Here is a 22,074-nt window from a genome sequence, read left to right as displayed (position 1 = left end):
ATTAATGCATATTAAAACACAGAAAAAAAGAGCTCAATTTAGAGTTAAATGTTCTTAAAGCAAAGAATTGGTTTATCTCAGGGAACCTGGGTGGGTTGGTCAGCTAAGCGTCCGACTCTTGATTTCGGCTCAGGTCATTGTCTGGAGGTTCCTGGGTTTGAGCCCCTGCATTGGGCTGTGTGCTGACAGACGGAGCCTGGTTGGGATTCTCTTTCCCTCACTCTCTCCCCTCTCCCTGCTCGCTCTCTCTCTCAAACAAAAAAGAATCAGTGTATCTCAAAAGGCTAAGTAAATCGCACAAGTTGTAAAAGAACTATATTTTTACTATACTTTAAATGAAAAGGAAAATAGCATGCTATTTCTCACTTTCAAGTAGGATTACATAGAAAACCTTGATATTAAAAAAAACTTTGATATTAATGATGTTAATTCTTGATTGTGAATTTACCTCGGCTAATTAAAATCCTTATAATTTTTCTCTATGTTTTTAAACATCACTATAGAACATTTCCTTGAATTTCCATAAAGAATAAGGCTTTAGTATTTGATCATCCCTCAGAAAAAGGCTATATGTTTAATCCAAAAGAAGTGTCTTCTTTAGATAAAAAGATACTAGGTAGGTGAGTCAAAGAGGGGAAAGGCAGGGAGAGAGGGGAAAAAAGAAGGGGTATAATAGAAACTATTGTTCCTTTAAGTAACATGTTTAAAAAATCTGACCCTAATTTCCATTAAAAGTCCAGCAGGGAAGCTTGCCTAGAACTACAGACACAAGGTTGCCCTGTAAGCAGAAAAATGATACCTGAACTTCATTTAATGTTCAAGTATAAAGTAACATAAGGATGGGGGCGACTGGATGGCTCAGTCGGTTGAGTGTCCGACGTGAGTCAGGTCATGGTCTTGTGGTTCGTGAGTTCGGGCCCCATGTCAGGATCTGTGCTGACAGGTCAGAGCCTGGAGCCTGCTCCGGGTTCTGTGTCTCCCTCTCAGTCTGCCTCTCCCCTGCTCATGTCCTCTTCTTTGTCTCTCAAAAATAAACATTAAAAAAAATAAAGTAACATAACAATGAAATCATACAACCATATATTTAAATCAGTGGGTTCATTTATAACCCATTCTTGCAACTCTAAACTGCTTCCCTCAGCACCATGACCCCAACTGCCACAGCAGACCAAAAGGCCAACAAACTACTACTTGGAAGAATTAATAACAAGACAGAATATTTTATTAAACTTTTGTAACAGGGGTGCCTGGCTGGCTCAGTCAGAAGGGCATGCAACTCTTCATCTCGGGGTCATGAGTCAGAGCCCCACGTTGGGTGTAGAGGTTACAAAACAACAACAACCTTCCCCCCAAAAAAGAAAATATTTGCAAATCACATATCTAATAAGGACTTATACCCAGAATGTATATTTTTTACAACTCAAACTCAATAATAAAAGGCAAATAACCCCATTTTTTAAATGGTCAAGGGATCCTAAAAAACATTTCTCCAAAGATAAACAAATATCTAATAAACCCATGAAAAAATTCTCATCATTAGCCATCAGGGAAGTTGAAAACAATACCACAGTGAGTTATCACTTCACATCTACTAGGATGGCTATAATAAAAAACAGAAGTAAAAAAAGTGTTGGTGAGGATATGGAGAAACTGAAATATTCATTTCCCACTGCCAGCAAAAATATAAAATGGTATAGCTGCTTTAGAAAACTGAGTTACCATATAACCCAGCAATTCTACTACTAGATATATTATCAAAGAAAAATGAAAACACATGTTCATACAAAAACTTATACAGGAATGTTCACAGCAGCTTTATTTGAAGACAAAACTGGAAACAATTCAATATCACAAGAGAATAGATTTTTTAAATTGTGATATAACCATATATTGGAATACTACTCAGCAATAAAAAGGAATAAATTCTTGATGCACAAAATAACATGGATAAATCTCAAATAAATTAGGTAGAGTGAAAGAAGCCAGACCTATCAAAAAAGCACACACCATACAATTCTCTTTGCATAAAATTCTAGAAAATGAAAACTAATCTATGATGACAGCAGATTAGTGGTTACCTCTGTGGGTAGAAAAGGAGAGATAGATTACAAAGAGGCATAAGGAAACTTTTAGAGTGGTTAAGTATTGTCCTTATCTTTTTTTTTTTTTTAACTTATTTTGAGAGAGAGAGAGTGCACACACACACAAGCAGGGAAGGGCAGAAAAAGAGAGAGAGAATCCCAAGCAGTCTCCGCACTCAGCACAGAGCCCAATGCAGGGCTCAAACCCACGAACCATGAAATCATGACCTGAGCAGAACCCAAACGTCAGACACTTAACCGAATGAGCCACCCAGGCGCCCCAAATGTTCCTTATCTTGATTGTGGTGGATAAATAGGTAAAAACTCATCAAACTGTATAAACATGTACAATTTCCTTGTAGTTGATTATGTCTGAATATATCTGTCCAAAAAAAAAGAAAGACAAAAAAAAGAATGTATTTGCCATGTTAGGGGTAACAGAAGTATACTAGTGTTTCTGAAATGGCACATTTGGGTAAGTAAAAGGTAGAAAAAGTAGGCTGAGAGCTTTTAAGGATGAACCTTTGAAAAGTTAAAATAGTAACTGATCTCTATATGATAATAGCTGAATATATTCAACATCGACTGACAGAGCAAACAGTCAACCAAAACTACTATGAATTCAGTCTAGCCTTCAAAATAAAAAATTTAGTTCATCTCAACATTTATACATATGATATATATGTATAAATGTATAATACATGTAATATGTATATATGTATGAAAGTAATAAGTTCTAAAAATACATGTTTTAGCTATACATATATTTTTAGAACTTATTACTTTTGTCTATGATAATATTTGATGAGAAAATGGATTAACTGTAGAAAACATCCACTCCAACTCAAAGAGTTGCAGGTAACAAATTGAGAACTGCTAATAACGATATTCAATGCCAGGGAGACCCAATACTTAAATATTAGCTTAAATAAAATACAAGTCAAGTCTAATGAAAAATGTGTCTAATCGGTTCCATAGCTATACTTCATAACCCAAAATAATTTAGGGATTAATTATCACACTGCCAATCTGGGTGGAAGTAATTAAGAATTTACTGTGACTTAAAGGCAAAAAATATAGTTGAATTAAAAGAGAGATTCAAGTTATTCCACAGATAGGACTAAAAATAAGATAACTGGAGTGCCTGGGTGGCTCAGTTGGTTAAGCGTCTGACTTCGGCTCAGGTCATGATCTCACCGTTAGTGAGTCTGATCTCTGCATAGGACTCTGTGCTGACAGCTCAGAGCTTGGAGCCTGCTTCAGATTCTATGTCTCCCTCTCTCTCTGCCTCTCCCCCACTCATACTCTGTCTCTCAAAAATTAATAAACATTAAAAAAATTTTAATAAAATTTAAAAAAATTATGTACACTAACTAAACTTAAGGCAAAGTCCATTACATCATGAATGTTATAGAAATTACACACCTGCTTTCATCAGAGGTAATTTAAGAAATATAGCTTTTAACAGCTTTCTACAGATACAGATTTTTCTTTCACCTTTGACCAAATCCTTAACAAAGGAAGCTACTTAAATAGTAAAGAAGACTGTATTAACTGTAGGGGAGGATAACTAATTCCTTCTAACTGGCATTTAAAACTAACTTAGAACCATTCAATCTATAATGTTTAATAGTTTTTCTTGAAGTAGGGTTAAGGGTTCCCACTGCTAACAAAAGCATACAAAAACTCATACAACAATACATATTTGGAAGAGGATCAGGTAATATGCTAGAGCCCATGACCACACAGTAAAATATGAGCCTCATTTGCCCCATGTTTTAGTCTAATCTACCAAACTAAACCAACCACATAAACAAACTAAGATGGTAAATGTTTAAAGTACATATAAAAATTTTAAGTAAATTCTGGTTTTCCTAACTGCCAAATTGTTTATACTCACACTATTTGGAATATTAGCCCTTCTAAACAGAGAAGTCAACAATAGGCTTAGTACTGTTATAATTATTAATAATTAACATCACCATGTGTTGACTGCCCACTATTGGCAAGGCACTAAACAAAATGATTTTCATTTAATTCTCATTATAAGGCTGGTAAAGAAGCTATTATAAGCTCCATTTTATGGATGACAAAACCGAGGCTAAGGGAGGTTCAATAAAATGACAAATTAGTAAATAATAGAGCCAGGAATCAAAAACATGGTCATATAATTCTAAAACCTGGATTGTGTCCATTCTATCATGCTTCCTCAGAACACAATGCCTTTTTCAATTTCATAATATAGTAGTTACAAATATCCTTCTGTCACCATCAGGGTATTCTATGGTTCTGTAAGATTCTTTGAAAAAAAAATTATATTGATTAAAGAATACTGGGAGCGGGGCGCCTGGGTGGCGCAGTCGGTTAAGCGTCCGACTTCAGCCAGGTCACGATCTCGCACTCCGTGAGTTTGAGCCCCGCGTCGGGCTCTGGGCTGATGGCTCAGAGCCTGGAGCCTGTTTCAGATTCTGTGTCTCCCTCTCTCTCTGCCCCTCCCCCGTTCATGCTCTGTCTCTCTCTGTCCCAAAAATAAATAAACGTTGAAAAAAAAATTTAAAAAAAATAAAAAAATAAAGAATACTGGGAGCAAAAATTCCTTATAACAAAGTTGGTTATATTAAAAATATTTAAATAAACCTTCATAAATCATGCAAAACAGCACAACATGACACAACTAAAAAGCACCGAAGGTATACTTGTACACGACTGACCAGGACAAAGCATCACTAACTTTTACTTCTCTAAGGTCAAAGATAGCCAAGGTCAATCTTAAGTAAGTTACAAATTTTGCTTTTCTCAGTGTTGCTAGCTTCCCTGACTTTCCCTTTATTCAGGAGCCAAATAGTGTTCTACAGCTTTCAATCCCTCTTGCTCCCTAAATAACTCAACTTTGGTGGTGAGAGAAGGGGAAGTCACTGAACATTAATTATTAACACACTAGCTCCTTGGTTAACCCATTTAAGATGGCTGGGGGTCTCTTCCTACTGCTTAATCCCAGACTCCACCAGAGAAAGACAAATGGTATGACTTGCCCTAGTTATGACTGCTAGGGACCTATTCCCAAGAGTTGCAGAAGCAGAGACAAGTGTCCAGCCTTCTAAATCCACATGGTACTGCCCAGGCTCCCATCCTCTAGGACTAGCAATTCTCAGTCTATTCACTTGCATTCTGACCTGCTTTCCTGAGTGGAAGATAACAAAGGAAGAGTTATAGCAGGCAGTGGAAACTGCACAGTACAAAAAATATGTCCATGGGAGAATGCTGCAAATAGGATCATCCTCCTTTACATATGTCACCCTAGGAAAACTGCCAAGAGGGGCTCACTACTCTAGACATACTTCCTACAGATCCTCCAGACTCCTCCTTAAACACATGTCAGTGTTCTCCTCGTTCTCCCTTAGTTTCAATCCTCCTTTTGCTCTAAGATTTCCAAGTGTGTATTTTATATTCTCAAAAATATATAAGCAGTATCATGAGGACATCCTATTTATCAGAACCTGTGGCTCAGATGTGAACAAACATCCTAAGGTTTTTTATACAGTACTCGTAACTTTAATAATGAAAATCCCAATAGGTTATATTACTGAAACAAATTTTCTTGGCAAATAATTTATCATGTCAAGATTAAAAAAATTAGATAGCAAATTTATTTTTTAATATTTAAGGAGTACAATTGTTTCCTTTCTCCCTAGCCCTATCAAGGAAACATGTATCAGAATTCAGAAACTGGAATTCAGAATTCAAGAGTCATTCTGTGGAAATCACAATCTATCAAACATAATAGATATGTTTTGGCAAGCTAAAAATAAAATGCAGGTTTTCAAGTACTCTACTAAATAAACAAGGGGCGCCTGGGTGGCTCAGTCGGTTAAGTGTCCAACTCATGGTTTTCGGCTCAGGTCATCATCTCACAGTGTGTTAGTTAGAGCCACGCACTGGGCTCTGCGTGGACAGTGTGGAGACTGCTTGGGATTCTGTCTTCCTCTCTCTCTCTGCCCCTCCCCTGCTGACTCTCCCTCTCTCTCAAAAAAATAATAAACTTAAAAAAAAAAAAAAACAACACCTTTTTTTTAAGGTGGTAACTTTCCCAAGGGATCTTTTCTGATAAAAGTAATTCTCTCAGCAAACTGAAAACCAGACATAGGTTTCTGTACCTTTACACTACTAAATTCTCAGGCACCAACATTTCCATCAAGGTTTATTATATGGGTAGTTGAAGGCCAGCAGCAGAGAGAGCAGATCAGAAGCTATTTATAAAAGAAGATAAAATGCTACTGAAATAGAAAATAAACTTAATTAACTAGTGTTAATTGAACTTCTTTTCTAAATCATTTACTTGAATTTTCTTTGATATGTGAAATTAAGTCTCACCAAATTGTAGTCAGGAACACAGTTTCTTTGGGACTTAGAAACCACCATTCATTCAACTACAGATTACTAAATCTCACTATAAAATGAGTTGAGCAATCAGAGCTATTCATAGGTAAGTGTGATTAGATTATGGATGAATAATAAGTCAACTGAATAAAGTCCATTTATTAAAAAGCAAGTAATCAAATTGGTCAATGTTCACAATTACGAACAGTGAACTTTTATATTTTTCCCCCACATTCAATTATTAAGGTTTTACATTCCTCCATCAATTAGCAAAGAATTGAATGATCTATACAAATGTGTCCACCAACTGCACAATGACTTAAAGAACAACCACTGTGGTGGCAGGGATCCTCCATTTAATGCAATGCAAGGAATTAAAAAACTTTCATCCTTGGAACCTTTGTTACAAAAATCAGTAAATTTCTTTTGTGAAAAGACTGCTTATTTTTTTCAGTTCAAAAGTATAATGATTATATATTTTGTAGTCTTCCAAACAAAAATTTTAATGAAATATAAAAATCTGAGAACAATTATTTTTGAGAGAAAAAATTATGTAAAAATCCTAATGCAAAGCTACACCAAGAGTTTCTTCACAATTTCATAAAACATTAATGAAAGGGCCACATAAATCCCTTAGATTAAAGATTTTAAAGAGAGCTGCAAGAATCTCTAAGTTTTCAATACTTTCTCTGTTCCTGTAGCCACAAAAATTAATATAATCATCTCTTCCTAAATATAAACCATCTAGGTTTTTACAGAAGAAAAAGGAAACCAAGAACAGCACAGAAAATACACATATTCTTAATATAGCTGTAAAAAGGTATTGTAGATTGTATTTAGGTCCCCAAACAAGTTAAGTTTACAACATGTGGCACATCCAGTTCATTCTCAAGGGAGAAAATCATCAAAACAAAAGCTCCTGCTTAATAAACTATTTGCTTTGTAGTTAAGCCTCTATCCCAGGTACATTTTACTGTGAATTATTATCACTTTCTTCTCTCTTCAAAAGCCTAGAAATCTAAAATACACAAGTATATCTGATTCCCTTAAAAATGCTTTCATATTAGGGGCTCCTGTATGGCTCAGTTAAGCTCCGGTCATGATCAATCCCAGGGTCCCATAGGGCTCCACACTGACAGCAGGGAGTCTGCTTGGGATTCTCTCTCTCCCCATCCCCTGCTCATGGGTACAATCTCTCTCTCTCAAAATAAAATAAACTTAAAAAAAATGCTTTTATATGTTTTGTATTAGTGTAAGGCCATGAGAAGCCTTATATTACTTTCACTCTCTTTTAAAAAGGAAACACTCCTTTGCTTTTCTTCTTTGAAATGTGTCTTACCTGGTTTTTACTTATTTTCTATACATGAACTGTTCTCAAACCAGTCCATTTCAGCGTTAGTTGTTTACTGCCAATATGTCTGTGCATACTTAGGTTTTTTTACAGACAATGGGTTACCATACCGTGGTATAAAAAGAAAGGTAAACAAGAGGGCACAAGTGAAACACCACTCAATTTCATTTCTCTGACTCAAATTTCCTTAAGTCCTCATGCCAAAGATTCTCAATATCTAAAAAGAGGCACAACGCAGTATGTGATCAGGCAAACATAGGAGAAACCAAATTGGAGGCTAAAGAAATTAAATAGAATGTACGACCACCTGAGACAGAATTACCAGAAAAATAAAAATAAATAATAAACTCAGTCCCTAGAAAGCCCTACTGAAGGGCTACTTTTGCTGCACTGCATGGCTCAAAACAGTTTTTCAAACTCCTTTGACTAGAAGAAACAGATTTTACATTGTGACCTAGTACACACACAAGAAAATTTTCCCAAAACAACATTTTTCTTCACCAAATGCAATGCTAGTCAATTCTGTTCTATTTCATTTTATTTTCAATGCTGGTGGTAACCCACTAAACTGATTTTATAAATTACTAATAAATCACAATCCACAGTTTGAGAAACATAGGGCTTAATAGAGGATATCCCTTATATTTGGATCATTTTTGCAATCTGCCTCTACTTGTCTCTAGCAGGGTAGACAGTTTGAGAAGTTTAAACATTATTACTGTTTTCATTGAAGTAAGTGGCTTTTAAGGTGGGATCCTCTGACCATCACCTGAGATAAATGCAAATGCTCGGGACCCACCCCAGATGTACTGAATCAGAAACTCTGGCCAGCAGTCTGTATTTTACCAAGCCCTCCAGGTGATTCTGGTGCAAGCTAAAGTTTGAGAATCACAGCATTAAAAAAACTCGGGTCTTTATCCTCTATTTAACAATCTAGTCAGTAAGTACCCACTGCTTACTCGATGCCAGTCACTATTCTAAAAGTTCTACAAATATTAACCCATGTGAAAAAACAACCCTATGAAATAGGGACTATTATTATCACTATCGTACAGATTAGGAAACTTGCACAGAGAGGTTAAATTATCCAAGCTAAGTGGTGGAATTTATTTTAAATTTGGCCAGAGTATGTCTATCCTTTCATGACTCCCCTCTTTCTGATCAAGTCCCCAGTCCTTCCTACTCCCTTAGTTTCAGCTACTCCTCACCTCCCCTTTTTCCTTTCAAATTCCCCATCCTGTCAATGTCCTCATTTTCTAATATCATTGGTGTCATCCTAAAACAAAAATTTTTTTCTAAGCCACTAGAATGCAAGTCACTTAACCCTGCTTTTAGGATGCTCTTCTCTTCCACCTTAGTATTATGAAGCCGAAGTTTGTTCTATGTCTGAAGTCCTTAGAATCTACTAATAACTACACTGTAAATTTCTCATATCTGCTGTTACGGCCAGTTTCCACAAGACCACCACTCTCTTCCAGAGCAACCTTCTCCTACTGCGTCCTATCTACGCCCTATCTACTTCGCGCTTCCCACAAGGAAATTATTTCTCCCCGCCCACCCCTGTGTCATTTTGCGTGACTACTCTCCAACTGAGAGAACTTCCACTCCCCGGTAGACCCCCTCAGCCCAGTCTCAAATCCGAACTACTGCTCCAGGTCCCATGGTCCCCCGCGGATTCTCAGACCCAGGAGCTCCCAGTCCAGTCTTGGGTCTCCCATCCCAGACAAGCGGTGGGGGCTGGGAGCTCCTGTTCCTCCCCAGCTGTTCAAGGTCTCCACAGGTCCCACCCTCCTAAGACCCGCTTCTCCTAGACTCCCCCGGAGTCCTCCACCCTCGGACAGCCGCCTTTCTCAGGAGAGTCCCCAACCCCCTCTCTGCCTTTCCTCGACGCCCCTCGCTCAGACCCAGGCCGCTCACTGTCACCCCGGACCCCGGCCGCCCTCGGTGTCTCTTCTCCCTCGGACCCGGGCCACTCCCAGTTTCCCGGCCCCCCAGCTCCCTCCGCTCGGGCCGCTCCTGGGTTTCCCGGGTTCCTCTGCTCTCTTCCCTCGCACCCCAGCTGTCCTGGGTGTGTATCCCCGAGTCACCCGGTCCTCGGACCAGGTTGTTGCCGGTCACCCCGGGTCATCCCCCCTCTCCGGGACCCCGTCCGCTCCCGTCTCCTCAGGGAACTTACCGCTCACACACCGGCCGCCGGTCAGCGCCCAAGCAGCGGGACGTCCCAAGGGACCTCCCGGCACGAACCGCTTGGGTCTGCCCCCAGCCTATGTTGCCAACGCGAACTCCGCCGCCGGGAACCGGGCCATTCTCCCACCAGCCCAGTCGGAGCGAACTCGCCGCAGCCGCCGCCGCCGCCGCCGCCCTGGCCCCGGCCCGACCCGGCCCACAGTCCAGGCCCCCTTCCTCCGGCCTCCGCCTCCGGAGCTCCGAGCTGGAGTTTCCGCCCCGCGACGGCCCCCAGACCTCAGGCCCGCGCTACCGGCACTCACCTGCCGCTGCCCCCAACCAACTCCAGCGCCACTGCCTTTACCTCGGCCGCCAGTAGCCATCAAGCGCCACCACCTCCCCCATGACAACAGGCCCACCCCGTTTCATAGTTCTTACCTCTCCATTGGATAGTGGGGGGGCGGCTCTCTATTCTGATTGGTTTCACTTACCCGTCTGTCATAGCTTCCTCACCGCCCCTTTTCCTGGACCCGGTATTAGCCCCCTCCCGGACTCACAGCGTCCTGGACCAAGCTTTCGTTGTAATTGGTTGATGGTAGGGCAGTTCGAAGTTATGATAGGCTACCGAAAATGTCTGTTAAATCAATTGGCAAGGGATGTAGCTCCAGGGTTGGTTCAAACTTGGGCACAGTTTGGTTGCGCAGTAGAAAGCAAGGAAGGGGCCGATGTTCACAAGCGAGGTTACCGGGGAAGGGTTAACTCTTTGTTGTAGAGTTCATTCTGTAAACTCATCCCTTTCTCCAGTTCCCTCCCTATTAGGAGAAGTTTATCACTGATAGTTTAGAGGGTAGTACTTACAAAACACCAACATCAGAGGTTGTGTTTAAGGAGTGTTTTCCAACTCCTTGGGAGAAAAGCACTTACACAGATAAAAATGTCCTCTTCTTGAAGTCTCAATGCACCCTATTTCCTTGAAGTTCTTTCCAGAAGTCTTCATGCTAAAGGGCAAAGCACAACCATTTATTTAGTAGAAATCAGCCCACTTTGGTTGCAGTTACAACGTCGTTAATAAACTGAAGTGGCATGTTGAGAGTTCTCCAGACTCACCCCTGGCTCCTGCCAAGTGACCAAGCAGCCATGAGCAAGTTTGGACGAAATGGGCCACATTTCCCCGTGTGATGCTCTGGAAATGAGAATTCCGTCCCTCCCCGCCCCTTCTCCCAATTTGATTTTTATGTTCAGCAGTTCATAAATAGCCCTACTAGATGTGTGTCAGATATTTGAAAGCTTGTCTTTTCCTAGCATTCTAAATTAGGACCGTTGAATGAATTGCAGTTCTTTTCTCACATTAGCACAATGCACGAGAATAAATGATTGCATTTTTTATTCATTTGGGTACAAGTCACAGTACGCATTTTTGAGAAATCTGGTGTTGCTATAAAAACTCTTGTGCTCCTAGAAATATATCCATCCTTAGATTTTGCTTTTCTTTTTAATTTCCACCCACTTTTCATGCTCCTAAATAACAAAACGTTTGCCTGATTACTCTTTAAATTTCTAAGTCAGATTTAAATATACCTTTCTCACAACTCTACCTATAATACACAAACCCATGGACCATGAAACAAACCAGAGATGGATTGGGACAGGTCAAGGAGGCACCCCCTCACAAGCATTACCTTATGGTTGGGAACTTCCTGTGAGACTGAGAATCTGGACTTCAGAAATTTTGTGCTTTGCCCCTTTCTTCTTCCAGCTAACTCTTTGTCCCATATCTCTTCTACTCACCTCCCTGTCCTTTGCAGAGCAAGCTACAAGTAGTCTAAAACTTCACTGTTTGTTATCCAGGGGGAAAAAAAAAGTCTAATTTCTAGCTTATATTTTTAGTCAACTTTGAATAAACTACATATCACCAAACTAAGCAGAAATTATTCCTCCAGTAACTATAACAATAAGGTGTCTTTTCCTAGTTATTTTCTGGAACTTTCCTCCCCCTTCCCTCATCCTCACCTTCCAGTTTAGAAATAACCTCCCCTTCAATTCAATGACTCATAAAAAGCCTGTAAAGGAAAGTGGAAAAGTCAAAATAACTTCGGAGATGTCTGAATCATTCAGTCAAAGGAAAGATCAGACATTGACCATGATAAGATGGAAGCCAAGACATAAGGCAAGCCTGAGCTAACATCCATAACAAATGAAGTAACATGCAAATGTGGAGATTCCCCAATGAGAAGGAGGTATCAGCATATCCTTTACACAGCCTTTTATTATATTGCCAGCAGCTTTCTTCTCTCTAGTCTTGGCAGTATGCCCTATCTACCGATTTTAGAGCAAGTTAGAAGGCAATTAATGTCCTGGCAGATAGGAAACAATAACGTCATAGGAGGGCATGGGCATTATTATGGTACTTGGGGTAATAATGGCTCTTGTACAGCCATAGTGATTTGGTGCCATAGAGAACATAGAATTAGTCCAGCCTCACTAAGAGGACTTGCCATCTAAGTCCAGGAGCTCAACAAAATAACTATCACAAAACAAGGAATACTTCCACAAAGGTCAGCTATTCATTCCGTTCCGTGAAAACAAAGTACTCACAAATGTTTTCACTCATACATGCATATATACATTTTACCACTCCTGTTCCTTATGGAAATCAGTTAAGAAAAAAAAAGTAAAATAAACATGTTCAGTCCAGTAAGAAAAGAAAAAAATCTTAAAGAAGGAAGATTTTAAGGAACATTCTTTGATCCAACAGAAAGCTATTTATTATGTTATTAAAGTCCACACAGTACTAGAAAGTTTATTGCTTGTGCCCCACGTTTTGATTTTGCATGAGCCTTATCACATAACCTTACCACATAATTCATCCAGCCTCTCTTTTCTTTCCTGTGTTATGTCTTCACCACTCTTAAGACCCCATCTTAGAAAGCAAGAACACTGGAGTCAGGGAGTCTGTAGCTTTGTGTTGTGTGGCTGGCTGTGGAGGTGGTGCAGATGGTATCTGTTCAGAGGCACTTGAGCAAGACCAGGATAGCAGGTATATTAAAGGCAAAAATAGCCTTTATAAATCCTGATTACGTAGAAAATGAAGGACTTGCGGCGATGTCCTGATGTCTAAGGCCTCGGGCTTCAGCGAATGCTGATGCTACTTTCTGCTCTCTTTTCATCATATCACTTTTCAAGGGAGCAGAATCCAGGTTTCCTGTCATTTCTATTTTAGTCCGGGGTGGGGGCAATGTCACTAGGGAAAGCTCCTTTTCTGTTTGTTTATTTTTGGATTCCCCTCCCCCAACACTGGATTCTAGACACAATTCCAAATGGATTAGCGAAACAAACAACTGGTGGGGAAGAAAATCATTCTGATAGTAGACAAGAGCCAGAGCTGCCTGTTTCTAGCAATTGGAAGCAAGCCAAGATATTTGATAAGAGGTAGTTCCCTGAGTCAGGGATCCCTGAAGATGGAGACTGATGGGATGAAGGGATTAGAGAGGAGGGGTTGGGATAGGGAGGGTGGGGGGCAGGGCCAGCAGAGAAGAGAGTAAGGAAAGCTAGACAAAGTCAAGAGGCCACAGAGTTCTGAGCCAGCTTAGAGTCCTACCCCCATCCCTCTGGCTGTGGACTTTATACCAGCTTGCACAATTATACCAACAAAGTGTAGCCTGTCACTGGTTGAAAGGAGAACCATGCCAGAACTTTACCCTATGGGATCTTTGCTCCACTGCCACCTGGAAAGCCTCCCTGAGCTCAAAGACTGCTGCTCTGGCATCAGGGCAAAGCTGACAAGATTCGTGCAGCCACCTTTTATAAAGGTGATCACTGGCACAAAGCTCTGGATGAAGGAAGGGAAACCGTCTGGAAGAAGATGTTTTCACCATCTCAAACTGCGGAGATTCCAACACAGAGAAGTGCCAAGCTGCCTTCCCTGCTGGAACAAAGCACTGTGGTTTCAAAGTTCAAAGCTGTCTCCCATGGATGGGACGAAGCTTAAAAAAAAAAAAAAAAAGGTGTGTGTGTGTGGTTTTTTTTAAGTGAAAAATGGTGTTCCTACAGGTAGAACCATTTGCTTTCTAATGCTAGGGCTCATATGATCTTTAAATAGCACATCAGATCGCCTCATTATGTAATGCATGTATTTTCATCCTCAAGAAAAATGTGTACTACCCCTTTACCCACCTTGCATTTTATAGATAAGATAGCTTGAGTGCTTGCAAAATGGATGGGCTGCAGCTCTTAGCTCTGCCATTATGCTGTTGAATAGAGCCCCTGGTTACTATCACTAGATCTATGGGTGGACCAGCCATTCTTCCGCAGCAGGGAGTGGGCTGCTCAAAGCACCAAGCACCATTTAAACTTTTGTCCATCTCTGTTTTACACACAAAGAGTTTCCTGGAAACATGGCTGCATTCCAAGGATTTCAGAGAGTAGAATGCCTTCTAGAACTACAGTTTGCCAAGCACTGGAATTACGTAAGAAAGTAGACTTGAAATCAGTCTTGAATCTAAATGTGTTCAAATCCTGACTCTGCCATTTACTAGCTGTGTGGCTTTGGGAAAGTTGATTTATATCCCCAAGCTTCAGTTTTCTTCATCTACAAAATGGGATGCGTTAGTTACAAATTACCCCAAAACTTAGTAACTTAAAACAACATTTATTATCTCCATTTCTGTGGGTGAGAAATCCCGATGGAGCTTAGCTGAGTCCACTAGCTCTGGGTCTTACAAGGCTGTAATCATCTCAAGGCTCAGTCGGGATGGATCTGTTCTCAGCTCATTCACATCATTGTTGATAGAACTCAGTAGCTCACAGGCTTTAGACTAAGGCCTTAGATCTTCAGGAGCTATTGAATGAGGCCTCCCGCAGTGCCTTGCCATGAGGGTCTCTCCACAAAGCATCTCAAAACGTGGCAGCTTACATCATCAGAGTAAGCAAGCAAGAGGGCAGGCCAGCAAAAGAGAGACTTCTGGCAAGACAGAAGTCAGTCACTTGTAATCTAATCACAGAACTGATATCGCATCACTTTTGACACATTCTACTACTGAGAAACAAGACATTAGGTCCTGCCCACGCTGAAGGAGAGAGGATTACTCGAGAATATAGACACCAAGAGGGGGATCACTGGAGCCACTTTAGAAGTGGCCTACCTTAGGAAATAATAACAACACCTCCTTGTAGGTTTCATTTAAAGATTAAATGAGAGGGCTACTTGAGTGGCTCAGTCGGTTGAGCATCCAGCTTCTGCTCAGGTCATGATCTTGGTCATGATCTCATAATTCGTGGGTTCCAGTGCCGCATCAGGATCTGTGCTGACAGCTCAGAGCCTAGAGCCTGCTTCAGCATCTGTGTCTCCCTCTCTCCCTCTGCCCCTCCCCTGCATGTGCACATGCTCCCCCTCTCTCTCCCTCTCTCATTCTCTCTCTCAAAAATAAACATTTTTAAATAAATAAATAAATAAATAAATAAATAAATAAATAAATAAAAGATTAAATGAGAGAGGGGCATCTGGGTGGCTCAGTCAGTTAAGCATCTGACTCTTGATTTGGGCTCAGGTCATGATCTCACGGTTGTGAGATCGAGCCCGGGGTCCGGCTCTGCGCTGACAGCACAGAGCCTGCTTGGGATTCTCTCTCTCTCCCTCTGTCTTTGCCCACCCCCCCCCCCACCCCTGCCCTGCGCTTTCTCTCTCTCTGTCTCAAAATAAATAAATAAACGTAAGAAAAAAAAGATTAAATGAGAGAAAATATTCAATTTAAGCCCTGACATATATAACTGGCTTATATAATAATTATTATTCCTATTTATGTTATTATTGAGTATATAATGGTTTTCTCCCCCTTCTAGCTATTAGAACAAAATCTTCATGAGGAATAAATGAGATAATCTACATAATTCAGGAAGCACTGAGCACATGGTATGTGCACAGTAGCCATTAGTTATTATTAACTTTTATGAGTATGTGATATCTGTTTTCCTCTCCAAGCTACTGGATATGCTATGATTATAGTAACCTTTCCAGGATGATCTTATTTTCAAATGTTTTGTCTCATTTATCTATGTGTATCGTATACTTGCCAGAAGGTAATGGCAGATTTGGGATTCATAAAATATGGCCAACAAATCTAAACTTCAGCCTAATTTCCTGCCTGCCCTATGCTATGGGGATGTGCTCAAAGAAGATATGCTCAAAACCTGCAAGGTGGGCTCATTATGGCAGCACCTCCTTTATGCAGAAATCTGAGCTTGGCTCCATGGAAGTTCCCGGGGGGAGGGGGGACGGGGGGGGGGGCAGGGACTTGGTTGTGTGGTCTTTGTCCCTTTCAAAAAAAAAGCTGGTCACCGTGCAGTCTGCTAAGTCAGTCCTCAACTGAGGATAAGAGAAAGGGTAATTCCCACACAGGTTCTGTGGATACAGTAAGGACACTCAAGAGAAAGTTTCCATACCTGGATTGGGAGCAGCAAGAACCAAGAGACTAAAAGAATAGCAATTTTGCAATTAGAAAGTGGGAGGAAGAGGGGCACCTGGCTGTCTCAGTCGGAAGAGTGTGCAGCTCTTTATCTCCAAGTCATGAGCCCCATGTTTGGGTGTAGCAATCACTTAAATAAACTTAAAAAAAATTTTTTTTAATTAAAAAAAAAAAAAAGAAAGGGGCACCTGGGTGGCTCAGTCGATTAAGTGACTGGCTCTTGATTTCAGCTCACGTGATCTCCACGGTTTGTGAGTTTAAGCTACGCATTGGGCTCTGGGCTGGGCTCTGGGCTGATGGCATAGAGCCTGCTTGGGATTCTCTGTCTCCCTCTCTCTCAGCCCCTCCTGCATGCTCTCTCTCTCTCTCAAAAGTAAATAAACTTTAAAAGATAAAAATAAATTTTTAAATTTTTAAATAAGAGAAAGTAGGAGGAAGAGAGTCTAGTTTGCAACATGAAAGAAAGATTACTAAGAGGTTGGAGTGACTGGGTCGAAGCTAGGTTCCTTATAAGGAAGGAGGATATGGAGGGGTGGCCTATGGCCAGAGAAAATGAGGAAGTATAATCAAAGAAACCCCATTATTTTGGCTCTGAGTCATTTCTCAGGGTTCACTCATGATTATATGAGAAAAATGAGGGGGGTTCTCCTAAAGTATAAATAATCTTTAGACCAAAGACACTATAGAAAGACAAAGGTTCAAGTACTCATCTGATCTCATCTTTTCAGGCCAGAAGTATCTATCCCCAGTCTCTCTTTATCCTCCCAATGCCTTCTTCCCCTGCCCCATTTGTGTACATGTTCTTTCCTTCTGTCCGTGTTCCATGCAGAAGAAAAAAGCTCCTCACAAGGAAATGCCTTAGGATCCTTTAGACTGGAATTGTTTCTCTCTCTCTCTCTCTTTTTTTTTTTTTTTTCAAGATTTTATTAAGCAATCTCCACACCCAACATGGGGCTGGAACTTACAACCCTAAGATCGAGAGTTGCGTGCTCCACCAACTAAGCCAGCCAGGAGCCCCTGGAACTGTTTCTTGCTGCAGAGTCACCTTCTCAAGCAGTTTCTGCTATGGTGCTACACCGTTAGAGCTCAATAAATATTCACAGATGATGACAGTTTACACCTCTGCCTCCAAATCAGGTCACCTGCCCAGCGGTGATTTTAACAGGCCCATGGATTTTCTGAGATGCACTAGCCCTAGGCTTTTCTCCTCCTGACTTGTCTCCAGACATTACCAGACTTGTGCACAGAAAGGTTCAAAGCAGAAGTTGCTGAAAAAGTTCTGTGAGGTTAAAGGAGAGGTGTGTAGCAATATCAAGTTCCTCCTTCTGTGAGTCTTGTCTTCTCTCCTTCTAACTCTGTATTTTCTCTGTGTTTGGAGACTTGTAAGTTTCAATACCTTTCAGTAGCTGGGGAAAACCTCTGCTCCTCTGCAGGATGGCCAATTTTAGAAGGGAAAGAAGAGGCGGGGAGATGAGGACTTGCCCCCAGGAAGTCTGACTACACAATAGGGATGGTTGTATTTATTTATTCAGCCCTTTCCTACAGGCAGCCAGGGCCGCAGCCATTTCATTTTGCTCTCAGGAAGTGTATTTAGTGGTAGGCTTTCTTTCTTTTCCTGTCAGTTTCCTGCAAGAGGACATCAGTGTCTTCTCAGTGCAGCAGCTGATAAGAAGGATGTTGTTGCTCAAGGAGAGACAGACATACCAATTTCCCATCACAGACCCAGACCCTTTCAAGGGCACAGAGAATTGGGCTTGGGTGTGGAAATAGAAGACTCTGATTTCTGCACCTATTTCCCTGGTGCCATTTTCCTCGCTGAAAGACTCTCTTTAGTGGGATACAATAATAACATCTTCCACCTGTGTAGAATTTCACACTTCCACACTTGTCCAAGGTAGTGTCCCACTGTACAGAAGCGGAGTTGGAGGCACTGGTATTTGGCATAGCCTGGGAGTTACTTTGTAGGGTTAACATGAGGAGGCAGCTTTGGTGTCAACGTTATGTTCTGGGGAAATTCAACAAACAGTGTAGGCCTACCCTAAGCTGGATTCCATGACTAGCTTCTACTACTACAGCGGAACCTTCTGACATTCCCCTCTCCCAGCCACCATTGGGTGGGGTGTCCCTCTTATACACACGACCCTTCCACGTTGGATACACACATCCCACATGTAAGCTTCCTTAGTTCCTATTCCTCCTGCATTGTGTCAGCATTGTGATACCAAGAACCACATTCATGCTGCTCGTAGCTGCCCAGCACAGGGCCTGGCCCACTGTAGTTCACTACATATTTAGTGAATGAATGAGTCAGGAGTTGTCTCTAGGAGCAGCCTTGCCACCCTACACCATCACTTATTTTGGGGTGGTGCTCTGGGAGTTATAAAAAAGGCATGTGCTAATTATCATATAATGATCACTAGTGGTTATAGTAATTGGTAGGTAAAAAGCACAGGAGTGGAGTATGACTAAATAAAGCCCTCTGCCAGTGTATAGGGCCCATCCCTGCATTCTGAATTTGGAATCCCACTGCCTGTCTTTGTTAGATTCCCCAACACAGAGGTACTCCTTTGGGGAAGGCCCAACACTGGGGACAGGAAGAGTTCAATTTCTTCCGAGACCATTCTGGTCTGGATATTAAAATACAGACTGGACATTAAAATGGCGGCCCTCAGACTCTAAGACGGATTTCCCTTTAAGGGTCTGCACTGAGCCATCCCTCCTCCAATCAATCAATCAATCAATCAATCAATAAGAACCTAACTCCCTCAGGATGAGTGATAGAAGCCAAAACTCATCCTTCTAATCCTTTCTTCTTCCCATCGAGGCCAATATTCATGGCCTCAGTCCCTCAGTGGGAACAAGAGGGCAATCTGAGAGGAAAAAAAAAAAAAAAGACATTTCCCTCCCTTTCCTTCCTCTGGGCCTGTGGCTTCCTGTTGCTGAGGGGAGGTGAGACTGGAGATAGGGAAGGAGGAAAAATAAGCCTAAAACACAGTACTGTGATGGCCTCGAGTCTGTGGGAGGAGGTGCAAACTGGGATAAAGGATGACAAGACATGAAGAATCCCTGTGGATTCTTCAACAGTTCCTGCATCCCCGATGTGACCATGGCACAGCTCAGTTGCCAGGACACTAGGGAACCAGAAATGCAGTCAGTAGGAGGTAATGACAGCAAAGAAACAGGCAGATCTGATATGTAGGCCCCTACAAAGAACTACGCCCTGTGGGAGTACCACAAACTGCTCAAGACTGGGTAGCAAAGTGGAGTAGGTACTGAGGGTGAGACCTTGAGTCAGGAGGCCCACACTCTTTTCAGCGTAGTCATCAATTTATGGGAGGACCCCAAGTGAAAGATGAATGTCAGAGATGTGGCTTAATCAGCTACCTAGGGGATGAGTAGGTGTTGGTGAGATGCTTTGAAATCTCTAGATGAAAAGAATTGCCAGGAGAAGTTATTATTATTTTGAATGTGGAGTTATTATTATTTGGAGTGTTGATCATACGGAAGCCAGAGCATCTTTGAGCAACCGTATTGGAATCAGAGGCCACAGTTTTTTCACCTTGGGCGGACCAATCCCAGTTTCATAGCTGTAGAAAATAGTGATCTATTTTCTAATAACCTTAGCTTAGAGCAGGGTCATTGTTGAGGGCCATAAGGAATACAACCAGAAATCTCATCTCTGGAGTATTAGAAATTTCCAACCACGCTCTAATAAATTTTCTGTGCAGACAGATGCTGGCCAGGTCTAACTTGCCTAGAGGGTTGTACAGGCTGTGATTGGATAACACTTCTCTCTCTCAGTATCTCTCCAAAGCCTACTTTCTCCTCTCTTTCTCTCTCTCTCTCTCTCTCTTTTTTTTTTTTTTTTTACATGTACATAAGGCTACTTAGAAACTTGGATTCATCAAGGGACAGTTGGAGATCCCCAAATGATCACCCCAATTGTAGCTCTCTACCTACAATCACTCAGTGTTTTTGTTTTGAAGAAAGTGGTTAAATCAGACCTTTTTCCTTTTATTTGTCAGGTATGTGAACCTGGTATTCTTCTCTATTCAACCCCTTGTGTGTTTTTCTATAAATACTCCCACTCCACTCCCTTCTCTGGTTTCTTTCTGCAAACCATTCAGGTTGTCATTCTGAAGGAGTATGTTAGTCTTTGAACAATTAAGTAAAAGTATAAGCCCCTTCCCGGTCTCTCCAAAGCTAGCAGGCTGACTAGACTCATAACAAGACTTTAACCCAAATCTGCAACAAGTGCTCACCTGTCCTGAGTGACCTAAAGCGGCAGCCATCCCAGGTCACAATTATCACAGGAACAGATATTATTTTTCTGCTCTTGCACAAAGCGGGCAAAGGTTGTCTACCTGATGCAGAATGGATCACTTGATAAAGCCAGAGCTGCTTGTAAACAAACAAACAAAAAATCACAAGAATGGGCATGTGATTAATAGGCCCGCTTTAGGGGGAAAGCGGACCCAAATCCACAGTACCACAAAAAGCATGGGTTAAATGAACACGGACTCATCTCTGAAATCCCTAAATCTTAGGATTTCAATGTTATTTACAAACTTCCAAAAGAGATAAGCTTAGTACTGATAAAAAGGAATATTACTTCACACTGTAAGTGATAAATGCACGAAATTCTTACCCAGGGAAGGAATATAATCAGAATATAGAAAGTACATGAATTGCAGAGCCATTTATGAGTGAACCAGCCATTTTTCAACCCTGATTCTATATTAGAATCCCAGGATCTGGAGCACCTGGGTGGCTCAGTCAGTTAAGCGTCCAACTTCATCTCAGGTCATGATTTCACGTTTTCATGAGTTTGAGCCCCAAGTCAGGCTCTGTGCACTGACCTCTTGGAGGCTGCTAGGGATTCTCTTTCTCCCTTTCTCTCTCTCTCTGCCCCTCCACCACTCATACTTTGTCTCTCTCAAAATAAAAAAATAAAAAAAATTAAAAAAAAAAAAAGAGGATCCCAGTTTCCTCTCTTAGTTCCAGGGATTTCACTTCACTAGGGTGGAACAGGGTCCAGGGATCTGTATCTCATTTTTGCAAAACTCCCTCAAGTGATTCTGATTCATAATCAGGTCTACATTCCACTACTTAAATAACCTTTTCTCCAGAGAGACTACTGAATGGCCTATGGGTTTCACCCAGCCTAGTAATCCCTATGATCCTAACTGTCAAAAGGCTTGGTTAGAGACAAGCACAACTGGTATCCTTGTGACATGGAACAAACCCTAAAGCAGCCATCAGACTCTGGATGCCCTGATCAAATCTAGTAGTATAACAGTCCAGTGGTCCCTGACTCATTTAGAAACTTCTCCAAGATCTGAGACTTTCCTGCCACAGGGATGAATCAGTTGGGGCTTCTTAGAACATTTCCTTAGAACTTTCCTTTGGAAGGAAGTATTCAGATTTGCTTACCAGAATAAGGTGCAGACTTCTTTAAACATTTCCCCCTCTCTTTTTTGTAGCGTTTAGCAGAGTACTGGGCATTCATTTATTTATTCAGCAATATTCATTGCTTAAAAATTAGATACGTACTCTATGCTGATACTTTGTTAGTGAGGATATAAATTAAGCAAATACCACAGTGTTAAAACAGGCCAGATGTGATCTCTAGCCTTTT

At 41.2% G+C, this 22,074-nt stretch overlaps 1 protein-coding gene across 10 annotated transcripts in view; it reads right to left on the bottom strand.

The window, feature by feature from the left end:
• The window catches only part of NUMB (NUMB endocytic adaptor protein), a 204,834-nt gene extending 194,444 nt beyond the window's left edge, over positions 1 to 10,390 (bottom strand). For 2 of the 10 annotated variants that reach the window (XM_086709335.1, XM_086709337.1), the window contains exon 1: positions 10,299 to 10,390. Coding sequence is in view for 6 of the 10 variants with exons in the window: in XM_086709332.1 (XP_086565458.1) it covers positions 10,299 to 10,358 (60 nt within the window). In the remaining 4 variants the exon portion in view is untranslated. Of the gene's footprint in view, positions 1 to 9,985; positions 10,184 to 10,298 lie in introns of those variants that run through there. The other 8 variants (XM_086709332.1, XM_086709334.1, XM_086709331.1 and 5 more) reach the window with 8 other exon arrangements.
• Positions 10,391 to 22,074: the final 11,684 nt, after the last annotated feature.

Source organism: Puma concolor, chromosome B3 (assembly GCF_028749965.1).
Source record: "Puma concolor isolate L17-30 chromosome B3, mPumCon1.1.hap2, whole genome shotgun sequence".
Lineage (NCBI taxonomy): Eukaryota > Metazoa > Chordata > Mammalia > Carnivora > Felidae > Puma > Puma concolor.
The sequence above is the reverse complement of the archived record's forward strand: the minus strand, read 5'-3'. Positions and strand labels throughout refer to the sequence as shown.